This window comes from Panulirus ornatus, chromosome 66, assembly GCF_036320965.1.
Source record: "Panulirus ornatus isolate Po-2019 chromosome 66, ASM3632096v1, whole genome shotgun sequence".
NCBI classification, from domain to species: domain Eukaryota; kingdom Metazoa; phylum Arthropoda; class Malacostraca; order Decapoda; family Palinuridae; genus Panulirus; species Panulirus ornatus.
Window position 1 is genome coordinate 23888242 of NC_092289.1, and position 22536 is coordinate 23910777.

General features: G+C 45.9%; 1 protein-coding gene across 5 annotated transcripts in view; it reads left to right on the forward strand.

Annotated features, from left to right (window-relative positions):
- Window positions 1-22536, forward strand: part of ome (dipeptidyl peptidase 4 omega) — a 131632-nt gene that overhangs the window by 57873 nt on the left and 51223 nt on the right. The window contains exon 1 of one of the 5 annotated variants that reach the window (XM_071658578.1): window positions 5050-5224. The exons of 2 other annotated variants lie outside the window; for them this stretch is intronic. In XM_071658578.1, coding sequence (XP_071514679.1) covers window positions 5087-5224 — 138 coding nt within the window. In that variant the 5' untranslated portion in view covers window positions 5050-5086. Of the gene's footprint in view, window positions 1-5049; window positions 5225-9526; window positions 9671-19862; window positions 20229-22536 lie in introns of those variants that run through there. 2 more of the 5 variants (XM_071658580.1, XM_071658582.1) reach the window with 2 other exon arrangements.

A 22536-nucleotide genomic window follows, 5' to 3' on the forward strand; every position in this document is an offset into this window, starting at 1 on the left:
TGGAATATGATAAAATATTTCGGCATGAAGGGAAATTGGTGGTGAAAAGAGCTACAAAAATGGGAAGAGAAGTGAAGCATAAATGACAGAAAACAGGAGTACAGAGGTTTAACGAAGTTTAGGAGAGAGAGAGAGAGAGAGAGAGAGAGAGAGAGAGAGAGAGAGAGAGAGAGAGAGAGAGAGAGAGAGAGAGAGAGAGAGAGAGACTTCATAGCTGAAGCACTGTTAGTAGCACGTTGAGTAATCAATAATTTGCTTCAGTAAATTCCCAGGTTTGATTGCACATGTCCTTTGTGACAGTTACCAAACCAGCGGCGCCTGGTTGTGCCTCTTATGCTGAGTGGAATATGTTGGTGAACCTTACCGTCACTGCTGACAGTAATATTTTCAACGTCTTTCATAGCAATATATATTTTCAATAACGTCAATGCCGATTAGAATCTCAGGAGCACATCGGTTTTGCAGAATGGTAGTGATATTGTGGTTATCTCTGGGTATATGAAGTACTGATAGTGAATGATGGAGGAACGGATGTTGATAAGAAGTGGCGAGAAAGAATAGTTTGTTCTTGTAAGGTGCTGCCGGAAGACTGCGGCAGCCGTGGCAGGGAGAAACTAATATACTGGATGCATATGGCGTAGACCTGGACTGACAGCAACGGTGAAAATGGAAGTAAAGTGGTGATTTGAAGAGGGAGCTTAATGTCAGGCATCGCAGTTGTGGGTAGGAAGGAGAGCAGACGCATCCACCTGTCGCGACTAGGTTTGTCGCCTTCCTCACCACTACCACCGTCCTCATCTCAGCTTCAGTCGAGCTGAAAGAACCTGAACAGTTACTAAAATAGGTACCATCAAGGTGTAGACGGACGGAAATATAAATAGCGGATATGTATTTGTAGCGCGAGCAATCAATCAAGGCTGCGGTGGGCGGGTGAGAACTGGGTGGACCCGTAGCTTCGGGCATCTTCGACCTCGTCTTCCATCTGTCCGCCAAGAAAGGCAGTACAGACCTGGTCAGTGTTGCTGTATGGTGGGAAACCATTGCTAATCTTGATGTCATTCACTGTCAATACAAGAGTTCCTGTAGTCTTGCAGACCTTGATATATTCTGAGGGAACAGTGCGGTAAACATTTTCTCGTTCTCAGTTTGTAGTTGGCCTTTGAGCATAATATACCCAAGTCATAGCTCAGTGTGATGACGTGGTGGTGGTGCGTCATGGTGGAACTTGCCACTACTTTTGTAATATCCTTATTTGTTTGGTTTTCTACTGCGTGCAACTGATTTTTTTTTGGGCGTGGCATTTTTCTTTCAGGTTCATATTTTATACACTTTCCGGATATCTTATGATATCTTTGTATCACATTTTACCTGTACATATCATTGAATCTTTTCTGGATTTATAATCATGACTTGCATATTATGTCTTAGCTCACATACTGAACCCCTTGAACACATTTATCTTTAGCCATGCAACTATTCAGTCATATTTATCGAGTACCCTGCATGTGTTCTGGTCATCATTAAGTCACAAGCTTCTACAATATATTGCCAGTCTGCACTGCACAGCCTAGACTAAATTCCTATCAGCCTCAGGTGAACAGGTTAGTACAAATATCCAGCCGGGCGCAAGTGTACACCCTAGCCCTAACATCATGCCAAACGCGGTTTTTATAACAGCCGACGATTCCCGGTCTTTAGGTTTGGAAATGTGAGGACTGTCTACAGACGCTTATCTGGTTAACATCCCATATGTTGATAATCGTTTCGTTTATACCGAAGTTCTCAATATCTTGTTAGGACAAAATTGGATAACATTCAAGCAGTATGTCCAGGTTGTATTGTGTTACTGCTCGCTTTTCTGTTTCCACTGAAGAGGAACAAGTATGAAACGACGTGGAAATACTAATCAGTCTTTTCATCACCAAATCCATGAAAGGCGAGGGGAAGAGGGTAGGATAGGTATGCTATATCATATATGAGAAATATTATTTCACTGGATGATACCTAGATACAGATGATTTTATGCAATCCTGTAAAGAGAAACAAACAACACCTAACGTATTGTAGTGAGATCTGTATTGATTAATTTGTTACACATGACACTGTACCCCGGAAAACAGTCTGGATGACTGTAATCTGCACAGATTCTATACTCGTGTGAGTTTGTGGCATTAGTGTACTCCTCATCGGTGAAGTTGCTCGTGAACGTACATAACCCATGGTCCGGGTCCGTGTGGAGGACTTCCCCCGCAGTAATAAACAGCGAGTATCGAGGATGAGTCATGGAAAAAGAGGCTTGAATTAATGTTATCATAATTTCGTTCTTGAAAGCAGAAAAATGTTTAAAGTAACATTGACCATAATTTCCTGAAATATTTTCAGCACAAAGTATTTTAGAATTTCATTCGGATCCCTAATGAAATTGTGTGTATTCCAGTCCTCGCAAATACAGATCAGCAGATGAAGGCCATTAAAACTCTTAAAAGGATTTCCTAGGAGCAGAATGTATTGGTAATGTATGTCCTAGACTTCGAAGAGATGCCCGGAGCCGATTATTGCCTGCTTTACCGTGGCGGCAGCTGACAGTGTGTGTGTGTGTGTGTGTGTGTGTTGAGGGGGGTGGGGGTCTGCCTGGGTCTAGGGGTGGAACACCCGCACTGCCTGGTGCACCAGCCAACCAAAGTGTTTGTTACGCTTAGGATGAAGTGAGATTACTGTTGCTGAAGTGTGGTACTGCTCTTGATGGATAGCCAGCGCTCAGTGTTCCATAACTTTTCCTGAAGATCTTATTTCGTATTTCATTCAGGGTCGAATTGACGTACAGGTAATATCTGTTTTTAAACGCTCATACTGGCTCATTCTCTCCCGTCGCTTGTGTGCAGAGGGGTAAAAAAAAAAGTTGATTTTGTACCTCGGGGTTAAGTGGACAGGTTCCTGCATCAAGCGGTCGGCCATGGTGAATGCTTGCTGGGGTGTTCTTGCTGTACTTGAAGCGTACGAAGAAAGCGCTTGCAGTAGCAACACGGAAACTTTTGTGCTGAGGTCCAGAAGGGAGAAGACTAGGAAGCACTTGCAGTGCCAAGACAGAGGCTTTTGCGATGTGGGCCAGAAGGGATAGGGCTAGGAAGCACTTGCAGTGGCAGTACGAAGTCTCGTTTGGCGTAGGCCAGTAGGGAGAGGGTTCGGTTCATAGGTGAACTTCGTGACTAAACATGACAGGATGAGGAAGACACGTCATACCCGAGCAATTATGGTGCTAATCGTCGTAAAAATGTTCAAAGACAAGTTGCACTGAAGTAATTGCATTGACTTTTTTTTTCATTTCTAGAGCGAGTAAACTTTCTCTCACGTACTTGAGCTCTTAGCATCAACAGGAGCGACTATCATAGACCCATGCCCACTTTTCTCGCACACCTGAGAGTAGCACAACCTCCCCAGCCACAGGCAGTCTTTAGTGAGGAGGCGTCCTATGTATTTCAAGTTCTGTTGTGTTTCCAACAGAACAGTGCCCGTATACGTGTGACGATGGTAGTATTGTCCCCCTGGAATGTATGCAAGGAAATACGGTTTCAGGTACGATTAGTTATAAAGAAAAAATGTGTAGTATATACAGTTGTACATACCTAGATCGTTTTGAAGCCAACCTCCGGAGTTGGGGCTGTTATTAACGGGTTAGCATGTGTTGATGGCAACCCCCGGGAGGGGAGGGCGAACTGTTACTAGCAGGTGTTGGCGCCAGTCTCAGGGGTGCCAACACCTGCCTTAACGATTTTTCTCTTTCTTTCTGCATGATCAACGTTCCTCGTCATATTACACACATAACCACATCTGTGGACCCTGGATGAGAAAGTACAACTTGCGCCAGCCATTAATGCTTCCCAGATACAAACTATTGTCTTTACTGATACTCGCCAACCCATCTGGTCGGGACTTTCTTCATCAATTACCGTATTTCGGCCGAGTTTCGCGTCCTCATGCTCGTGGCCAGGGCGGGTGTTCATCGTATGTCGGCCGTACGCCAGTCGCTTCCTGACGTCCGCACCAACGACACACCGCTCGCGGCCGCCACAGCACTCCTGCAGGAAGAACTGTAGAGCAGACGGCAAGAATTGGCCATGTGGGTGGATGAGGTGACATTGTCAGGAGTCTGAAGCACGAAACAAGAAAGAAGAGGTCAAGAGGATATGTGTGTTGTAGGTGTGACTGGCCAGGACAACAGGTGGGCTACTACATGAAGAGCAGATCGCGACTTAGCCCTGCCTCACCACACGAAATACTGATATGATCACCACATGTAAACATTGGTTCAGATGAATCTCACCTAACCAAGCAAAAACTGTATAACGGTACGGTGGCGTGAGTACCATCTGCCAGGTTAGGAGCCAGACTCTCTCACGCTGCTTGGTCATAGAGAGCGTCCGTCGAGCAGTGAGCTGCCGATGTCGCAGGCTCAGCTGGAACCTGTGTCCAGATCTCCTGCAATAGACCTGAAATTGCTGCAGTGTGGAGGAAGCAGTGACACCGCCGGCCGGCTGGGTGTTTGGCTGTTACTCAGCAGGAGGGAACGGCACATCCCAGGGAACCTGTGTTGTAGAAGGTCTGGACCACAGCAGCATCAGGTGCTGTGGTACGGTATTTTCAGTTGGGATGTGTGAGCGGTGGTGGAGGCTGGTGTGTGGGTATTCCTGTCCACCGTAATATTACTGCCTCATCTACGATGAAGATGTGGTATCATTACAATCAGTACTGCCTTCTTTCTGTTAAGAAATAGAAGAACGAGTCATAATTTTTGAACGCTGTTCAAATGCATAAAGATTCTTGGGAAATCTGAACGGTTTATAAAACAATCAGACACCTCATAAGACTGACCACAGACCTCACAGCACTCGCTGGGCTAGTCAAAATCACGACTTTGTTGTGGTGGTAGTGGCAGTGAACACAGTGGTGCTGCTACAGTGATAGTGTAGGTTAGAGTAAGTGTTAGTGTGGTTGAGTTGAACTGAGCAATGATGGTGAACTGAGCGGTGGTGGTAGTGAACGTAAGTGTTGGTGGTGAAGCGAGCGAGCGGCAGTGGTGCTGGTGAATATGGGGATTGGTAGTCTGCCGTGGGGCTCATCGTCCCTGGAGGAGAAATGGTCAGGCACAGTGCCTGGTCTCCCAGACCCGCCCTCCACTCTCGACCAGATCAAGGACTACTTCAGGGACAAGGTTGAGGCCCTCACGGTGAGTCTTGTGCTACTTTCTATCCATTTTATTTACATTCAGCCAACGAGGAACCTCCCTTGAGCTTCTCACATCCACGGTTCTCTCCCAGGGGTAGAGAGGCTTCACCAGGACTGACACTGGTGATGTGGGAGAGGCTTCACAAGGGCTGATAGGGGCAGGAGAGGCCTCATAAGGGCTGACAGGGTAAGAGAGGTCTCACCAGGAGTGGCAGGGATAGGAGAGGCCTCATAAGGGCTGGTAGGGGGTAGGAGAGCAGGAGGCGGCCAGCAGGACGTACATTCAGCAGCAGCAGCAGGGATCAGCGGTCACAGGGACCCAACAATAACAACGACAACGTTACCACAACTTCCTCCCGCCCTTCCGCTGGCTCCGCCCTGGTATGTTCACCCTCTACACATTTACTGTGATTTATCCCGACATTATTCGTATTGTACTAGCCTTCATTTGATTAATTTTGTTGTTATCATTTGTATTGTAATTCCTGTGCGAGGAGGGAATTTTCGGCTGGCCAGCGTGTGGCGGCATCAGGGTAGCGTAATGCCCTCTCCTCTGGCCAGAACCTGCCCGGCTTTAAACACCTCATATACGGCAGCTGCCTTACACTTCCCGCCATAACTGATGTCGCTTGTGTAATGATGATAATCATGATGATGATGATGATGATAATAATAATAATAATAATAATAATGATAATAATAATAATAATAATAATAATAATAATAATGATAATAATAACAATAATAATAATGATAATAATAATAATAATAATATTGATAATAATAATAATAATAATGATAATAATAATAAAGATAATAATAATAATAGTAATGATAATGATAATAATAATGATGTTGATAATAGTAATAATGATAATGATAATAATGATAATGATAATAGTAGTGATAATGATAATGATAATAATACTTATGATCAACAGTATTATACAGTGCAGCCAGATGTGAAGAATATAGAGAAAAACACACGATAAAGGCAATTTGGGACGAGATGTCAAACAGTCTGTACAAACACTTGGTTTTTGATGACGATGACTGGTTAGAATGGGGCTGCTCTTGTAGCATCAGCTCAGATGGGCTCCACACCGTTATGGTTCCGAACTGTGTGTGTGTGTGTGTGTGTGTAGCATCGGTCGTCTGTTCTCTCTCTCTCTCTCTCTCTCTCTCTCTCTCTCTCTCTCTCTCTCTCTCTCTCTCTCTCTCTCTCTCTCTCTCTCTCTCTCTCTCTCTCTCTCTCTCTCTCTCTCCGTAACTTAGATGTTGACCTCATTCGTTATGATTCAGATATCAAAACATATTACAGTCACATCAGGTCCTTCACTATAATGATAATAGTAAATGATGTGAGTTAGGAACAGGTCATTATAAACCTACACCGGCTGGCTGAGGGAGCATTGCGCTGATAGGACGGTGGCAGTTGGTAGTTATGACAGGGTATAAAAAGGAAACAGTATAATTCCTATATGATATAGTATGGCGCATTATGACGTATATTAAAGTAATATATTTTCGTTTACGGACGCGACCGATGGTTTCGGTTTGGTGGGGTTCCTGACAAATTTTTTGTCCCTGAATTAATTTAGACTATTTATTCTGCGTTATAACGGGACAGTTGCCATTGACAATACAGTGTACGTTAACGTTCAGTAGTACAGTTGAACGACCCTCTGGGTCTGGGTGGCTAAGGGCACGACCTCCCTCCCTTACTCTCGGTCGCCGCCGCTGCTGCTCCCGGCGCTGGAACCTTCTTTGTTTGGTCGTGTTGTGTGGGTCCGGGTTTTATGTTTCTGACAGCGGCTGGTTGACTGTGTTCTACCCCCTCCAGCACGACTGTGCGACCCTTGTGCTAACGGCGTGACCTTTGATTCACCTTGTAAGGGTCAAGTCAAAGCCCAGATCATATTACTCAAGAGGCAGAAGGTTGCAGTGTCATACCCGGTGGAACCGTCGTACTCAGAGGGTTAAAGTCTTTAATTGGCAGTTGAGAATTAATTCATTTTCCTTTGATCTTAGTAGGAACGCTGCGTGAAAGCTCGTCTAACCATCCGTTTACTACTGCTGAACAGTCCTCTGTAATTCTGTGCTCAGGACTAGCTTAATAAGCAACCTTAACTGTCTTTTTCAACAGTTTTGAATTCAGTTTCAATAAAACGTTTGATTAAACACCAGTTAAGCTTATGTCTAATAGCTTGTTCAGCTTTGTTCACAGTCTGATCCATCCCTTTGTACAGCAGAGATTTAGCTGTAGCGTTGACTATGCATTCCTGGGCGTCCGACTTTCTCTGACGGTGGAGGTAAAGTGGCAGCTTTCGCCATATGCATCACCTGGGGCGGGGTCTGTATGCTGGTCCGGTGGCTCCTCCCTCCCTTGGAGTGGCTGGGCGACCAACTCCACCATCCTTCATTCACAATCTTCCCCCATACAAATTCTGCGGCAACTATAGAACCCTTGTTTCAACGCTTTCCCGAAGCTGACTCCCTCTCTTGTTATGTGTATGCGGGTGTTGTATCGTCACTCCTTGCTTCTGTCTGCCCGGCTGTGGACACATGCATGTCAGGGTGGTAACTCAAGAACAACAACACGATGCAAAACTTCGTCCTTATGAGGTACCGTGTGTGGAGGAGGTACTGGTGCAAGTAGTCCCAGTAAGCTGCACGTCAGGTAGGAAGGATTATTTATTAACAAGTGCTCAAGCTCTGTGGTGCTGAATAATGAGATATTCATATTCATATGATATGTATTATGAATACACAAACATAACGGAATACACACTTATGCCTTTTGCCCGTGTTACTCTTGGTGGGACACAAATAACGGAAGTGTCCTGTTCTCAACATACCGTAGCCTCCCTCCCTCACATAACACGTTACCATTATTATCATTACTATCATTATTCCCTGGTATAACACAGGGGGCTTTGTCTTGGCAAGCTCCCATTTTCAGTGTTCTGTACAATCAGTAGTTGTTACCTTCGTAATGAAGGGCTTCATGTGTAATTTTAGTAGTGATGAATGAGTCTCAGCTCAAAATATAACTTGGTAACTTTAATCATTAGGTTTCAACATGTGTGCTTCTGATTTATTTATCTTTCATTAAATCTAAATAATTCGTTAGTTTTCCTTATTCCTAATTTCTGAATTACTGGTATGATTTGTTTCTAATGTTTCAATAAGATTATTACACCAGAGATCACTGGCCTTTTGAAGCCAATACCTTCATATCTTAAGTAATGTTTTAAAAAGTAGGAATTAGGAATTTACAGTACAGGAATTTCACTGAGAATATAAGTTGACGGCATGACGGCGTCGGTTTGAAGTGGTTCATCTGCTCTACTTAGATTGTCTTGTTGTTTTAACTGCAGAGATCTTGGATCAAGTCTTCACGCAGCTGTCGCCAATATCGTTAAAATCAGCCGCTCCAGTCTCTCGGTATGACCTCAGACCTGCCACTGATCTCATCCCATAAACTGGGACCCAACACAGAGATTGACACGCCACGGAAGTTCGAACCTAACACATTAGGTTCGGCCACCTGAGGAATGTCGAGCCACCTGTGTTGGTTTAGACACCACGATAATGTTCAGTTCGCCATCAGGAGTTTCCGCTGTCCTGCAACATTATTCCAGTACGGCAGACCACATGACAGTTGTGACGTCCGAGTACGATAGATGGTCGTACGTCGAACAGATGGTTACATGCAGCATAAAGATGGTCTTTTAGTTCTAAAGAACCGAACAATCCGTGAGCGCTCGAACGAACCGAACTAGCTGTTTGAGTGCTAGCTCTCTGTATTCTACTTGTTCACCACCGTCAGGAAAAACGAGCGAGTCTTCAATAAAAACTCCTCATGTGGCTCCTTATGCCTCCGATTATATAAAGTTTATGCAGGCTGGGAGGGTTTCCAAACCCCCAGCTTCTACCCGTCTCAGTCGTCTTCTACGACACGCAGGAGATACATGGGTGGTGTTTTTACTCTCTCCTGTCCCCAGGGATACTATTACTACAATTGCCACAACTGATGATAAATAATAATAATGTTGATTATGATAATCTTATCGGAGAATGACATCCTCACATAAACAAGAGACAATAAAAGCTACTCATACCTGTATATAAACAGATACCAGCTAGGGCGATGGGGGGGGGGGTCAGTTGGTGGCTTGACCAGCACCAGGTGTTAGTCACAGGGGAACATGACGATGGAGGGAAGAGCAGTTTGTCCCGCTATCAGAGGCGGCAGGGATCCCCCCCCTCGCCGGTCAGCAGTGTACGAATTTGTGATCCTTTTTCACGATGCTGAATGTTAAGTTACAACTCAGAATATCAAGAGAACATCAGCGAGGGACTGAGACAACAGAAGTCTCTCAGAAACCGACAGAATAAGGTCTTTGTGGCAGATTCAGACGTGACGCTTGTGCTGGTGGTTATGGTGAGTGATCTCCCGCAGGACACTGCGCAGTAACATGAGTAGAGACTCCTCCTCCTCCTCCTCCTCCTCCTCTCTTCTTCTTCTTCTTCTTCTTCTTCTTCTTCTTCTTCTTCTTTTTTCTGTTTTTCCTCCTTCTCCTCCTCCTCCTCGTCCTCCTCGAGTACATTGGAGGCAGTGAGTCTTGAGGTTTAAAGTTGTTTTTTTTTCTGGTGGGCTGCAGGTCTCTGCACCGCGTCATTATCATATCTTGAAGGACGGGGGAAAAAAACCTACTGCTTGATGCACACACTAGGAGAAATACAGAAGTTATATTTCTTCTGCCATCATGGACGGTGTGTGAAGTACACCGAGTCTTTAGAAATAATGAGTAAACACTTGGAATGTCTTGAATGCGGGTGACCCGCTTCAGGAGATCGTTAGTGAAGAAGTCTTGAGCGGCTGTTGGTGAGGGAGAAGTCTGGAACAACTGTTGGAGTGAAGTGAGAGAAGATTGCTAGTCCTGATGTAGTAAAGTCATTATATACGATGAAAGATGATTCGTGAGGACTCACGATGTGAGTTGTGGAAGCTGGTGGAGGATTACTGGACATGACCGGTTGCCGTCTGACAGGTCTGAGGTCAAGGGTATGCGGGTATAACCTTGATTATACCAGTGGCTCAGGACCGGGTGAACCAGGGCCTGGGACCTGTGGCCACACTGTCGAGGACAGTCAGGTCATTCAGTTGCCCTGAGCCGTCTCAGCTGCGATGGAGAACATTTAAGGGTATCGTCTGCGTGCTGGTCTGTGGTCCGTGTGGTCGTATTCGGTCTCTTGTGTGTGGGTATTGTGTACATGGTTTATTCGGCGTATTTTCGTTTTTGAACACGTGTTGTATCTTCGTCTGCGTACTGTTTGGTCATATGGTCTCTGTGGTCTACACGTGTAATCATGTCAAGTGTTTGGTCTGTGCGTTCGACCGCACGTCGTTGTTGTGTGTGTTCTCTGTGGCATTCTGTGGTCTCCGTGAAGGGTGGTAATTATGGGTAGTTATGGACTGTGTTGTTATCTGTGTCCTGGGTCGGCATCTGTGGTCTGTCTGGTCATCTGTGGTGAGCACTCAGTTTGGCTGTCTGTATTCTGAGCTATCTTCAGGAGTGTCTATTCCTTGAGGACATAACCTTCACTGAAAGTCCTAATTAGTCTAGTAGGATCTGGTACGTTTCCACAGTGTACCACAGAGACTGTCTGCCACACTTACCTCTCTACAGGACACTCGCCAGATTCTGTGTAACGCATTGTTTTCTGTATTCTGTACACTATTGTGTATCATGTCATCAGCTGTCTTCTCCTTAGTCTGTGTGGTGTGCGGGTGGCTTTGAATAGCATCCTTGTTAGGATGTTCGTGGTGTAATCTGTGTGTGTGTGTGTGTGTGTGTGTGTGTGTGTGGCCAGCTTTCGACTGTATTTGGTGTTTTTGTCCGTCGTCAGTGCACGCAGTGTGCACAGTGAAGCTTTGATCAAGGGTCGGAGCAGCAGGCCGCTGTGGCTCACCTATTGTGTGTCTGCAGAGAGAGAGAGAGAGAGAGAGAGAGAGAGAGAGAGAGAGAGAGAGAGAGAGAGAGAGAGAGAGATGGTAGCCAAGCATCATCAGTAAACCTGCCAGAGGTTATGACCTCATGTTAATTGCGCTACTGACCCAGCCTTTATGAACTCGGCCATTGTTTGCGTTGCCGGAGGCTGCTCCTCCTGACCTCAACACACCAGTAGTTCCCAAATTTATTGGTCCTTTAGTAATTTTCCATCGTTCTTTATCATTTCGCGTCTTCACAGTTACCTCAGGTCCTGGTCTGGTGATGTTCTCGTAATGTACATTAGAACTAGAGACGTTTTTCATTCTGACTACCGTCCTCGCAGCGATTGGTATACCTCAGCATGTCGATGAGACACAAGCGCACTCGGTCGTTCACTGATGGTCGTGGTGAGCGAGGACGTTCCTGCTTCAGGACGGTAGAGATGAGTTTTGGTCTTCGCGATTATTATCTTGAGTTCAGGTGTACCCGAAGGAAAAGTTAGTGTCATCAAATTCACTGTCATTATTTGTTTAATTTAGTGAGAGAAAAGCAACTGGCGCAGCAAGGGTTGCCTCGCTGGTAATTCTTTACCGTGGCAGTTTCATTTATGGTTTCGAAATACAAGCCAGACATCAGAGGTCCACATGACTCCCGCCCACGAATGACGCAGGGGAGTAGCCCGCCCTTGTTCACAGTGAGGAGGAGGCATAGCTGGGAGAAGTAGAGTACTTATGGCTACCATATACACACTTGCCAAAAAGCAAGAAATCCATGTATTTATTCTGTGTATTTTGTAATACAGATACATGATTTACACAGAAATAGTTACACGATTCACACAGAAATACAAATACGTGAATTGAATAGAATACAGTTACGTGATTCACACAAAAATACAGACTATTGATTTACACAGAATTGTGACATTCATCATAGGGAAACAGTTGTGATGGTGGGGGTGGGGGGGATCCTCCCGGCTTGTTGTTAGTGCCTCAGTGTGGACAGAGCCACTGCCTTGGTCACGTTCACACTCCCCCGTCGTCAGTCATGGCAGCAGCCATCATTAACACAACAAACACAGTCTCAGGTCATCCGGTTGTGACTGCAGACTGTTCAAAAAGAAGTAAGGTGAAAGTGCAACTAGTTATACAAATGCTTTTGTGCTGCAAGAAACATGTGCAGGAACCATAGTCAGATTTAGTACTCAAGTAATATTGTTGTTGTTGAAGAATTATAAGATAAGCAGGTTATGAACTCAAGGCATAAGGTGAGCACAGAAGGCTTATGTTAACATCAGCACCAGCCTTGAGTTGCTCCTCGCCTTCCAGCTGCCTGTCCGCTTTTCAGCTGACCCACAACCCTGTCGTCTGTGGGACGGATGGAACAAGTGACAGGAGTCAGGTTCGTAAAAGTAGCACACAGCAGCCGTTCACTTCGGCCACCAACCAGAGGTAACAATCAAGGCCAGTAAGGTCGGGAAGCACCCAGGTCAGTCAGTTTACTATCACCAGTACTGACACCCGGCGTTTATCAGCTTTATGGATGGAACCGAAGGAATTTTGTCGAGCTAGAACTCGACTCTCTTAACTCCTGATACCTGGAGGGAAAGAAGCATTTAGTCTACATTAACGCTCTACATCTCGAGGAGGTCTCCTCAAATATTCTTGTCAGTTGTCCAGTCGGTATTTGTCTTGCTACTGCTGTTGAAGGCTCACGTTTTCCTGTTGCCCAGCTTCATGTTCTTGTCCGTTGCCGCAGTACTGCGGCCACACAGTAGTGATGGTGGCCCTTCGTCGTTACTGTGGCCATACAGTAGCGATAGTGGCTTCCCAGCAGTACTATGGCCACACAATAATAATAGTGGCTTTCCGTCAGGACTGTGGCCACCTGACAGTGGCCTTCCTGCACTACTACGGCCACATATGGCAGACCGAGCTGGACCTCGGGGTATCCCCTTACAAGGTCACAGGGGTTCCCAGGGTTTCCCCGCATCTGTCTTACCAGTTCTAGCAACGTTCCCTGGACCGCTGCAGCACCAGAATATGTCTCCCTCCAGAAGGGTCAAGGTTGATACTGCCGCGTCAGTCAGTACAACCCGCTCCCGTGTATTGGCATCAGCAACAACAGGATCTTATCTGTCTTCCAGGACCGGTTGCTGGAGGGACTGGAACTTCCTTTGATCTGTAGGAGAGGAACCTGCAGGCAGGATGTGTGCAGGTTAAGTGGTGCAGCCGTATGCGAGGTCATTACTGACTCTAGGTAACAGCTCAGGTCATTCATTATATTATTATATTGCGATGTAAGAAGTCACTGTTGACTTCAGCTGGTGTCATTATAACGATAGACGTGACGTCATTTTATACTTATATACCAGCAAGTGTCAGGTCCCTACAGACCCAGTTATAGCTCAATTCCGAGTCACCAAAGGATGCAGAGTGAGCGGCCGGTGGTACTGCTGGACGCGATGCAGAAGCCAACAGCAGCAGGGAAGTAGGTCCAGGTGGGTGAGGAAATGAGAGTACGTGATGAGTGAATGATAAAGTAGTGATACGTAAAGCATGACGGGTAGATGATGAGTAATGATTGGTGGGTTAAGGTTGACGGTGTGAGGTTGGGGTGACGAATGATGAGTTAAGGATGAAATGTGGATGATTTACAGGTACAGACCGATGAGGGGAGGATGATGGGGCGGTGGACATGGGTTATGGGGGAGATGACGTCCAGATAAGGATGGGGAGGACGTCCAGGATGAGGATGTGGGAGATGATTGATGTGGGAAGGTAGGGTGTTGGGAGGGTCGCCTCCCCATCCATTATCATGTCTTAGTAAAGCAGAAGGAACCTCCTCACCCACCATTCCTGCTGATCCTCGTGTCAGAGAAGGAGCACCGTGTAGTGGTCTGGAGACAGTATTCTACCATGCGAATTTCACTGAAAAGAGTAACGTGAAAAAGCTCCAAATTCATATTGCATTAGACTTCGGGGAAGAGGCTCAAATGTGAACTGGGGAAAAAATAAATCTTTAAACATTAAGCGTTGTTTACCATCTTGGAAAAAGGCCGGCTCACCAATGACAGATGTTTCTGAAGTGTTTGTTTAGCCTTGATTTGAAGGTATTGAAAGTCATAGTTTTGGGCAGTGCATGGTGCTGGAGTTGTCTCCATCTGTCCGTCATCATGTGATGGTGAAGAGAGGGTACTGGATGTGTCTCCGTCTCTACTATCATCATAGGACTCATGCAGCGTCAGCGTGTGTGTCGTAATGTTCCTCCATGGCTCACGTGAGGGGCATTAACTCCTCGGGGTTCCCCACGTGTGAGGAGAGGGTGGTGTGTGCTGTGGTGGTGATGCACGAGGCAGGACAGGTAGTGCGGTAGGACGGGACAATGCGCGGGGACTTACCGGAGACTCACGTAGTGCAGCCTGACGATACAGGTGTTGGGGTGTGTTGGGACAGTGCGGGGACTTGCCAGGGACTCACGTAGCATGACCGGGCGGAGCGTGAGGCAGGACAAGTGTTGGGGCGGGATGGGGGCAACGCGGGGACTTGCCGGAGACTTCTGTGCAGGATGATGGGACGTGCTTGAGCAGTGCTGGGGGTGGGGCAGTAACCTTGGGTGAAAGTCCTGGGTCGACGCAGCGTGCTGGGGAGAAAATCCTGGGATGAGGGTGCTAAGTGGAGACTGGTGGGGTGAGGGTGCTAGGGCGAGACTGCTGGGATGAAGGGTGGGGCAGCGCGAGGACTGGGCCGGGACTCCCCGTCCTCAGTGACGTCATGTGGGGCGAGGTAGATGTTACCCTCAACTCTTTTTCTGAGCATCATGATGATGCTGTTCTCAGCCTGACAACTTTTTCATCAGGAACATTCTAAATAGTTTAGTATTATTTTTGCTATCGTTAGAAATAAGAATCGTTTAATATTGAGTGACCTTAGATAAATGGCATTGGTCTGTAAACGACTTTATGCTGCCAGTGTTGACGAGTCGCGCATCGTTAAAGTTCTCACCATAGGACTTGGAGGTAGGACGCCGTGTGACTGCCAAACAACAGCTGCTGCCATCGTAAAAAAAGACCCAGGACGTCCTTGTTTCATGTTCCCGGAGAGATAGGAACAGAGTAGTGGGGTAGGGGTTGGTGGAAGGTCAAGTTAAGAGGTATAAGACATCAACACCTTCAGGACTTGGTTGGTAGATCTGGAAAAACAAACTCGGAAACTGAGACCAAGAGAACAACGCGTCATCAGGAAACAACCTACATTTCGTGTAACATTATTATATATATATATATATATATATATATATATATATATATATATATATATATATATATATATATATATATATATATATTTTTTTTTTTTCTTTACGGTATAGAACCTCAGGGTCGCCACCGTGATCGAAGCCACATTGTATGAAATGAGTAACAATGATAGCCCTGAAGGTTGTCCTCTATTGATGCTGTCGTAAACAAGGTTCAGCCATAATATGATGAAGTCATTGATGGAGAACTGAAATTATTGTGTCTGGTTTGTATACGTCGACAGATGATCTTGTTATCCTCGTTCAGTTGGTTGATGGTGGAGGTTGTTTGGGCGTCCTTGCTCACCGTGAGGAAAATGTCACCTTTTTACTGATGGTGCAAATTCTTCCCTCCTTCCTCTTCCCCGTCCTTACTCTGCTTTCTTGCTGTTGATACAAACCCCAGCGGTGATCCTTGAACACGGGACTCCCACCTGATGCCTGTGTCGGCCGACACGCAGCAGCATCGAGAACTGCTTACCTTCTTCATTAGGAAGATGGCCATCTAAGTCCTCCTGTTATATTCGAAATAACTGAAGGTGATGAACTTATATGAAAGACGTTCGACTGACTTAAATTCTCCTTATGTTACGTGATAATGACCGTTCCTGCTTAGATGCTGACTGATATACCGACAAGCCTCGGCCCTCTGGTGATCAGTGACACATCATGTGCAGAGGAATTAGTAAACTTTTCCCGCGACGAGAGAGCAAAAGTACGGGTAAGTGGTTTGCCATGATATCCCTCCTTGACCATAAAGACCAAGTCTTATTGCTGCAGCGTGTGCTTTTGTCGTAAAGGATGATTGGGTAAACTGTGTATATACTAAGCACTTGACACCTTGTTAGAGAAGGTGACGGTGAAGAAGTTAGGTCTTTAGACAGACACAAGTGGAAGATTCCTCGGCCGGATACTTTATCATGGTGGAAGGGAACAAACGACGTATCTCAGAGGAGGTGGCTCAAAATGGGCGTGCCGCGAGTTCGCTCCTGAGGCCATTGCTATTTTTTTGTTCTTTTTGAATGACTTGCCGGAAGGATTAGTCTCCTAGCTGAATAGATTTGCTGATAATGCCAAGGTTATGAGGGAAGTAAAAAGGAAGGATGATTGCATTAACTTGCAATGGAAGTTAAACACCAAAGTTCATTTGATACATGGTTGATATGAGTAAATGTAAAGTAATGAAGATGGGAGATAGTTAAAGAAGGCTTCAATACGAATATATCTAGCAGGGTATAAGCTGCAGGAAGCAGTATGTGAAAGCAACTTGCAAGTCGACATTGTACTTAACCCGTCAGCAGAGCCCCGCGGAGGGAGAATAGTGAAGGGGTAAAGTTCGATTCAAGTAAATTGCATGAGGATATATTCAGCACGCTGTCCACATCGTAACTCAGGTAAAAACTAGAATATTCTTCTCACGTTTAGTCACCACACTTGAAGACGCACAAAGGCTTTATAATAGAGAAAGTCAAGGGGAGAGTAACAAAGAGGGTACAGGAATCAAGAGTTGAATTAACAGCGAGAGTTAAAGACCATTGATTTGTCCATCATGGAGAAAAGAAGAATAATTCTTTATTTTCATATCAGTGAACAATTCTTCGAAAGATGCAGAAACAGAACAACGAGAGGCCATGACATGAACCTAAGCGAGAAGTTTGATATGAAAGATGCATAGAAGTACGATCATGTGTAACATGCAAAGAATGGGTTGTCATGTGGCGAGAGCGATTGTGCCTGGCGATTCCTTACACACACACACACACACACACACACACACACACAAGTTTATCTGTATGAGCTTTAGGGGAGAGTTGGCTGGAGAGTGGGAGGGGCAAGGGCATATTGCGTGGGGACGTCTGAAAGTGCGCAGGAATGTTGGGTTTCCGTCGCTTCGCCTTTCTAGAGAATGATATAATTCAGGAGGCCCGAGCCTGAGCACTGAAGGCTGGGAACAGTTTCACCAAGCTGGTGCAGTTGACCTCAGAACGAGTCTGTTTGACCATGACGGTACAATCCTTGGCTATGATGACCCAGCCTTTAGTCTCACCCATCCAAGTGGTCGTGGGTCAAGTCATCGTGCTGAAAGGCCTCGCAATCGTACCCAGGGATCTTGTCGTCATGCTCAAAACCTTCGCTGGTCATCACAGTATCATAATTTCGTCTCTAGATATTCGTTCATTTCATCGGCTTCGTGTGGCAGAGTTGATGAGGATCGTACGCCACCCCGCCAGCCACAACCTGACGCGGCAGTTCTGCTGTAAAAAATATTTTAGTCTTACCCAAGAAATACGAAAGGCAGATAATGACAGTATGTCGAGAATGAGCCTTACACCGCTCTCACACAAGGTGGATGTTGTTCACACACATGACAGGATTTGTAGGTGCACATTAAGCTTTATCTGTTGTAGCTATTTTCGTGGAACATATTTTTAACAATTTTTTTTATCTTCTTTTTTTCGTTTTTAAATTGTGAAGGATTCAGGAAGTGGCAGGTTGACGCAACAGGTATATTTAATATCTTTGTACTACTGTTTTCATAAGGGATACTGATTTTTAAGTCAAGATTGAATCCTTTGTTAATCAGTTTTTGTATATTGAATGTATGACGTATGTTACGGATCCTGATTTATCAACATTTAGCTCCTAAAACCTTTAGATTCTACAGCACACATACTTCACACTCTATTGAGACAGTTAATTTGATCCTGCAAACTTACTAGCGTTAGTTCGAGCCCAGAGATTTAGATAAAGTTTTCTTTAATCCTGACTGACTTTATCAGTACATTCCCGAGTTAATAAAACATTAGTTTCATTCTCTCTGTAATGTTAGTTTACAATACGAGTTTAGATATTGTTTGGTTAATCCTAAAGTTGATGGTCACTTTAGTTCTGCAAACTTATAAATGTTTGTTCAGCCTTTAGGTTAGGTCAGGGTAGGTTAGGTACTGTTACTTTAAACCCTTAACTACCACGGTACGACCCTTGGGCACGCCGGTGCGACTCTTGTGCGTGACGGTACGACACTTGAGCAGGACTGTACGACCCTTTAGCACGACTGTGCGACCCTTATGAATGATGACCTTGAGTCTGACCTGAACTTTGTAGCATGGTTTTGTGCGATGTCACGGACGGAGGGATGCAGTCCTTGGAGCGGACGACAGTACTTGTATATCTGGGACGGAAACCATTGCTAGACACGCTGTTCAACTTCACTGTAGGACGCTAAAGTATTGTTCTCTACTCCCAAGTGTGCCTCTCAATGGGAGAAGGAATATAGCTATGGGTGTCCAGGGAGGTGATCTCGGGTTTCTCCACGTAATGTGGAACGAGAAACTTGAAGACATGTGACCCTCAGCTGATTCTCTATGTTGCACAGGCTCTTGTTTTCTCTGTAATTTTTTTATTTCTTAGTTTTTACTGAAACATTACTTTTTTCTAATACACAAGAACAGTTTGAGTTGATGAATTTAGTCTTTATTGAATAATTAATGTCGTGAGTTATATTTATATAATAGTTCACAGATAATTCAAATGAATTCAAACGACGCTGAAAAACAGCGCTTGAAGTTCTTGAATTCCTCCATGCACTGCCAGTGGTCAGCGGTGAGGTTTGTTTAACAATGAATTTTCCCCGCCTCTGTACCTGTGGGGCTAGGCTTGTGGCCGCCTGCCTGGCCTCATATCTCCTGACACTAGGCACACATACACTAGGGCAGACATACTCGTGTGTCTGTAAAACAGACGAGGTGAGGACAGGTATAATCTTCCTTACCTTATACTGACGACCTGATTCCAAAGATTTTTCACGCGAGAGATTCCGTTAACGAGTATCTACAACGGAACGTTCTTCGTTTTAAAGAGGCTATTATATAGGATAAAGTGGATGAGGGGAGGGGAGAGAGGGTGCTGTGTGACGCAGCCCCGGGGGGGGTGGGAAAGGATAAGGACGAGGTCAGGATGTTGCCTGACGCGGCACCAGCAGGGGTAGGAGTGGTGGCCTCGTCGGGGAGGTCTACCCCACTCCACTGATGCCTGTCATGCAGGGTTCCCTCGCCACGACCCTGACCCGGCGTTAGTTGGCATCCTGTGTCCTGTGGTGGTCCACGTGTTTCATCTGGTGGTCCATATTTGTCCTGTGGTGGTCCATGTGTGTTTTGTGGTGGTCTATATTTGTCCTCTAGTGGTTCATGTGTCCTCTGGTGGTCTGTGTGGCTTTCGTTAGCTCAAGTGTCCTCTGATGGTCCGTGTGTGCCTCCCGGTGGCCCACGTGTGGCCCACGGTGGTGAGTGTGGGAGTGCTGGAAGAGTGAAGGTGGCGGGCCAGAGTCGGCGGCCTTCACCTGGGTGGCAGTGTCGCTCGAGCCGCCAGCCAGTGTGGACGGCTGTCTCTCTTCGCTCGCGCCGCTGCTCCAGCACCCTACCACCCTCCAAGCATTCACTCCCCAAACACACTGTTTCCTCCCTTGCTCTGTTTCTAGCCCAAGATAAATGCCAGACGTGTGAAAATGAGCCTCTCTGCCGGCGTTTGTTAAGGGTGTGTGAATATTGTAGCGATAAGCAAGGGTGAGCAGCTGGGTCGTGGAGGGTACATTAATAGCGAGGGGAGACCCGCCGGAGTGTCATAGTGCCCAGTGCCGCCGGAACCCGAGGCCAGCGCACCTCATCAATCATGCCGCGGGAGTCCAGTAACAGCCACATGGATCGTGAGATGGTGAGTACTACACAGGAGTGGTCTGCGATTGTTGTATTCTCTTAGAAATAATTTTGATAGAAAGTTGAAAGCCAGTCATGAGGGAAGTGCAAGCCATGCAGGGACCTGGCCCTGAGCACCTGCCTGAAGCCACATTCTCTTGTTTACTTCTGAGGCAAGGTTTCAGCTCTCCCAGCAGGTGTCGCACACTGCTGACAAGCAGAGCAGCGAGAGCTTCGTAGAGCAGCCTGTCGTTAACCTGCTTCATCAGGAGTATGGCTGCAGTAATGTTATGTGCCTAGGTACCTCCTTGGTTGGCAGTGTTGGCCAGCCACTTGCCTGGAACAACGGGTGTTCTGTCCTCTCGTCTCGCAAAAAGTCAGATGACTTCGTTGTACCTGCGGACGGTAATGGCCAGTCTGAGGATAACGTTACGAAATGGGTGGGTCTGTAGAGCGAAGGTGAAATGTCAAGTGTCAGCGAACCAACGTGCTCTCTCGCAGTGTTACCCGTGCCATTACCACGTGTGAAGCTAAATATGTCATCAAGGAAAACGGTAAAGTTGTAGCTGTACTACCGAACGTAAACTATTCTTCACGAACTCAGGGGTACTGCCATACCTCGACCGACCACTCTGCAAGGTTCCATGTTCTGTGCAGGATCATTGTAATCCTCACTTCCTCCTGGTGCCTACTGCTGTGACATTATTGACTGCTGTTGTTACTGCTTCTTAGAGGCTCCTCACACACTAAAGTCATCACAGTACACTGTTGGTCGTTGTGAAACACAGAGAACTGATCTTGATAACTGGACGAGAAGGTAACGTCATTTGATGTTTATTTACAGGTTTTAGTGACTCGTTTTAACGAGTTATTTCTAACTTCTTCATGAGCAACGGTGCGACCCCTGGGTATGATAGATAAGCACAACAGAATATTCATCGTTTATGTGTAAATATTACAACGGTTTATAGAAGCAGCTCACGTGGCCAGAGGAAGATCTGACCACGTAATGTGATTCAGTCACACTGTCATACCCAGAGGTGGCGTCGTCGTGTTCTGGAGTGGGGCTGTCGTGGTTATGAGAAGCAGGAATGTGTTTAGGGCCATTTTGAGGAGGTGATGTGGTGTGATGATGTCGCAAGATGGAATTCCGTGATCTTATTTTTCTGGGATGAGTTAACAAGCTTATGTAGTAAGTAGATGGCCGGCCACCAGTACTGTAGTACTGGTTATCACGGAGGCAGAGGCGTGCTGGTGATATTGGTCGTGGGGATCGTCGTTTGTTTGGCTACACTGCTCATGAAAACTTTGCTGCTGCTGCTGGTGTTGGCATCACTGTTGTCGTTGTTTGTAATGATGTCGTTTGTGCTGGATATGATTGTTGTTGTTTCTTGTTTTACCTTATGATCGGTATTGTTCTTTGTCGTCATGTAATTATCATTATTGCCCCTTACAGATGACGTCAGTGGTTCCAGGGAGAGGGACGGAGGGGTGTTATCCCGTACGTCCTCATGTCCTTGGCAATTCCTTTTTTTTTTGTCTCTATCACAGAATTGAGCACCGTTAACTGTACGGCCTCTCCACTGTATACGTCAGCGGGCAGATAATTATATTCTTAATGTTTTAGATTTTTAGTTCATTCTGATTTCTTTCTTTTTTTGTGAGAGAGATTCTGGAATCCATGTTTTGTGAGAGAGATTCTGGAATCCATGTTTTACTTAAAAAGGAAACGTTCAGTGCAGGAGAGGCTCCTTGGTAGGTACATTTAGGGTTAGGTTGACAATATAATTGATACGTGAGACATCTTACACGACCGGTTTGTTGCCTGGATTTTATACTATAAATTATTCATCATCTACGATTCATGTGTGTTGTGCACCAGCAGACCTACTGATCCTGGATCCTCTGCTTCAGAACCAGACTCCACACCAGTGCTCCTGGGATCATGGTGGTCTGCAGAGTCTGAGGCGACCCTGGTGTTTATATGTCACGTGGACGAAGGTTTTCTGCTGATGTCACGGGACGAATCGTTTGTCCTGGCGCAGTTTGTGCATTTTTACAATGTCACGTGACATATTCACGCGACCCTTGTGTTCCTTTACGAGTGGAAGATGGTTTAGTTTGTGAGGGAGAATGTTCATGAACTGCCGACGCAGCCACCACTGGGAGCCAGGGATGGTATACCTGAGTGTTTTAGGACAGTTCTTCTATGTTCATGGTCGTAGTACACTCTAGTCGGTCGGTCATACTGATTGTGTTACCTTCATTGACCCATCAGGGTGTACACTCAGACAACTTTAGCGTCGCTGGGCGTTGTCCAGAGTGAC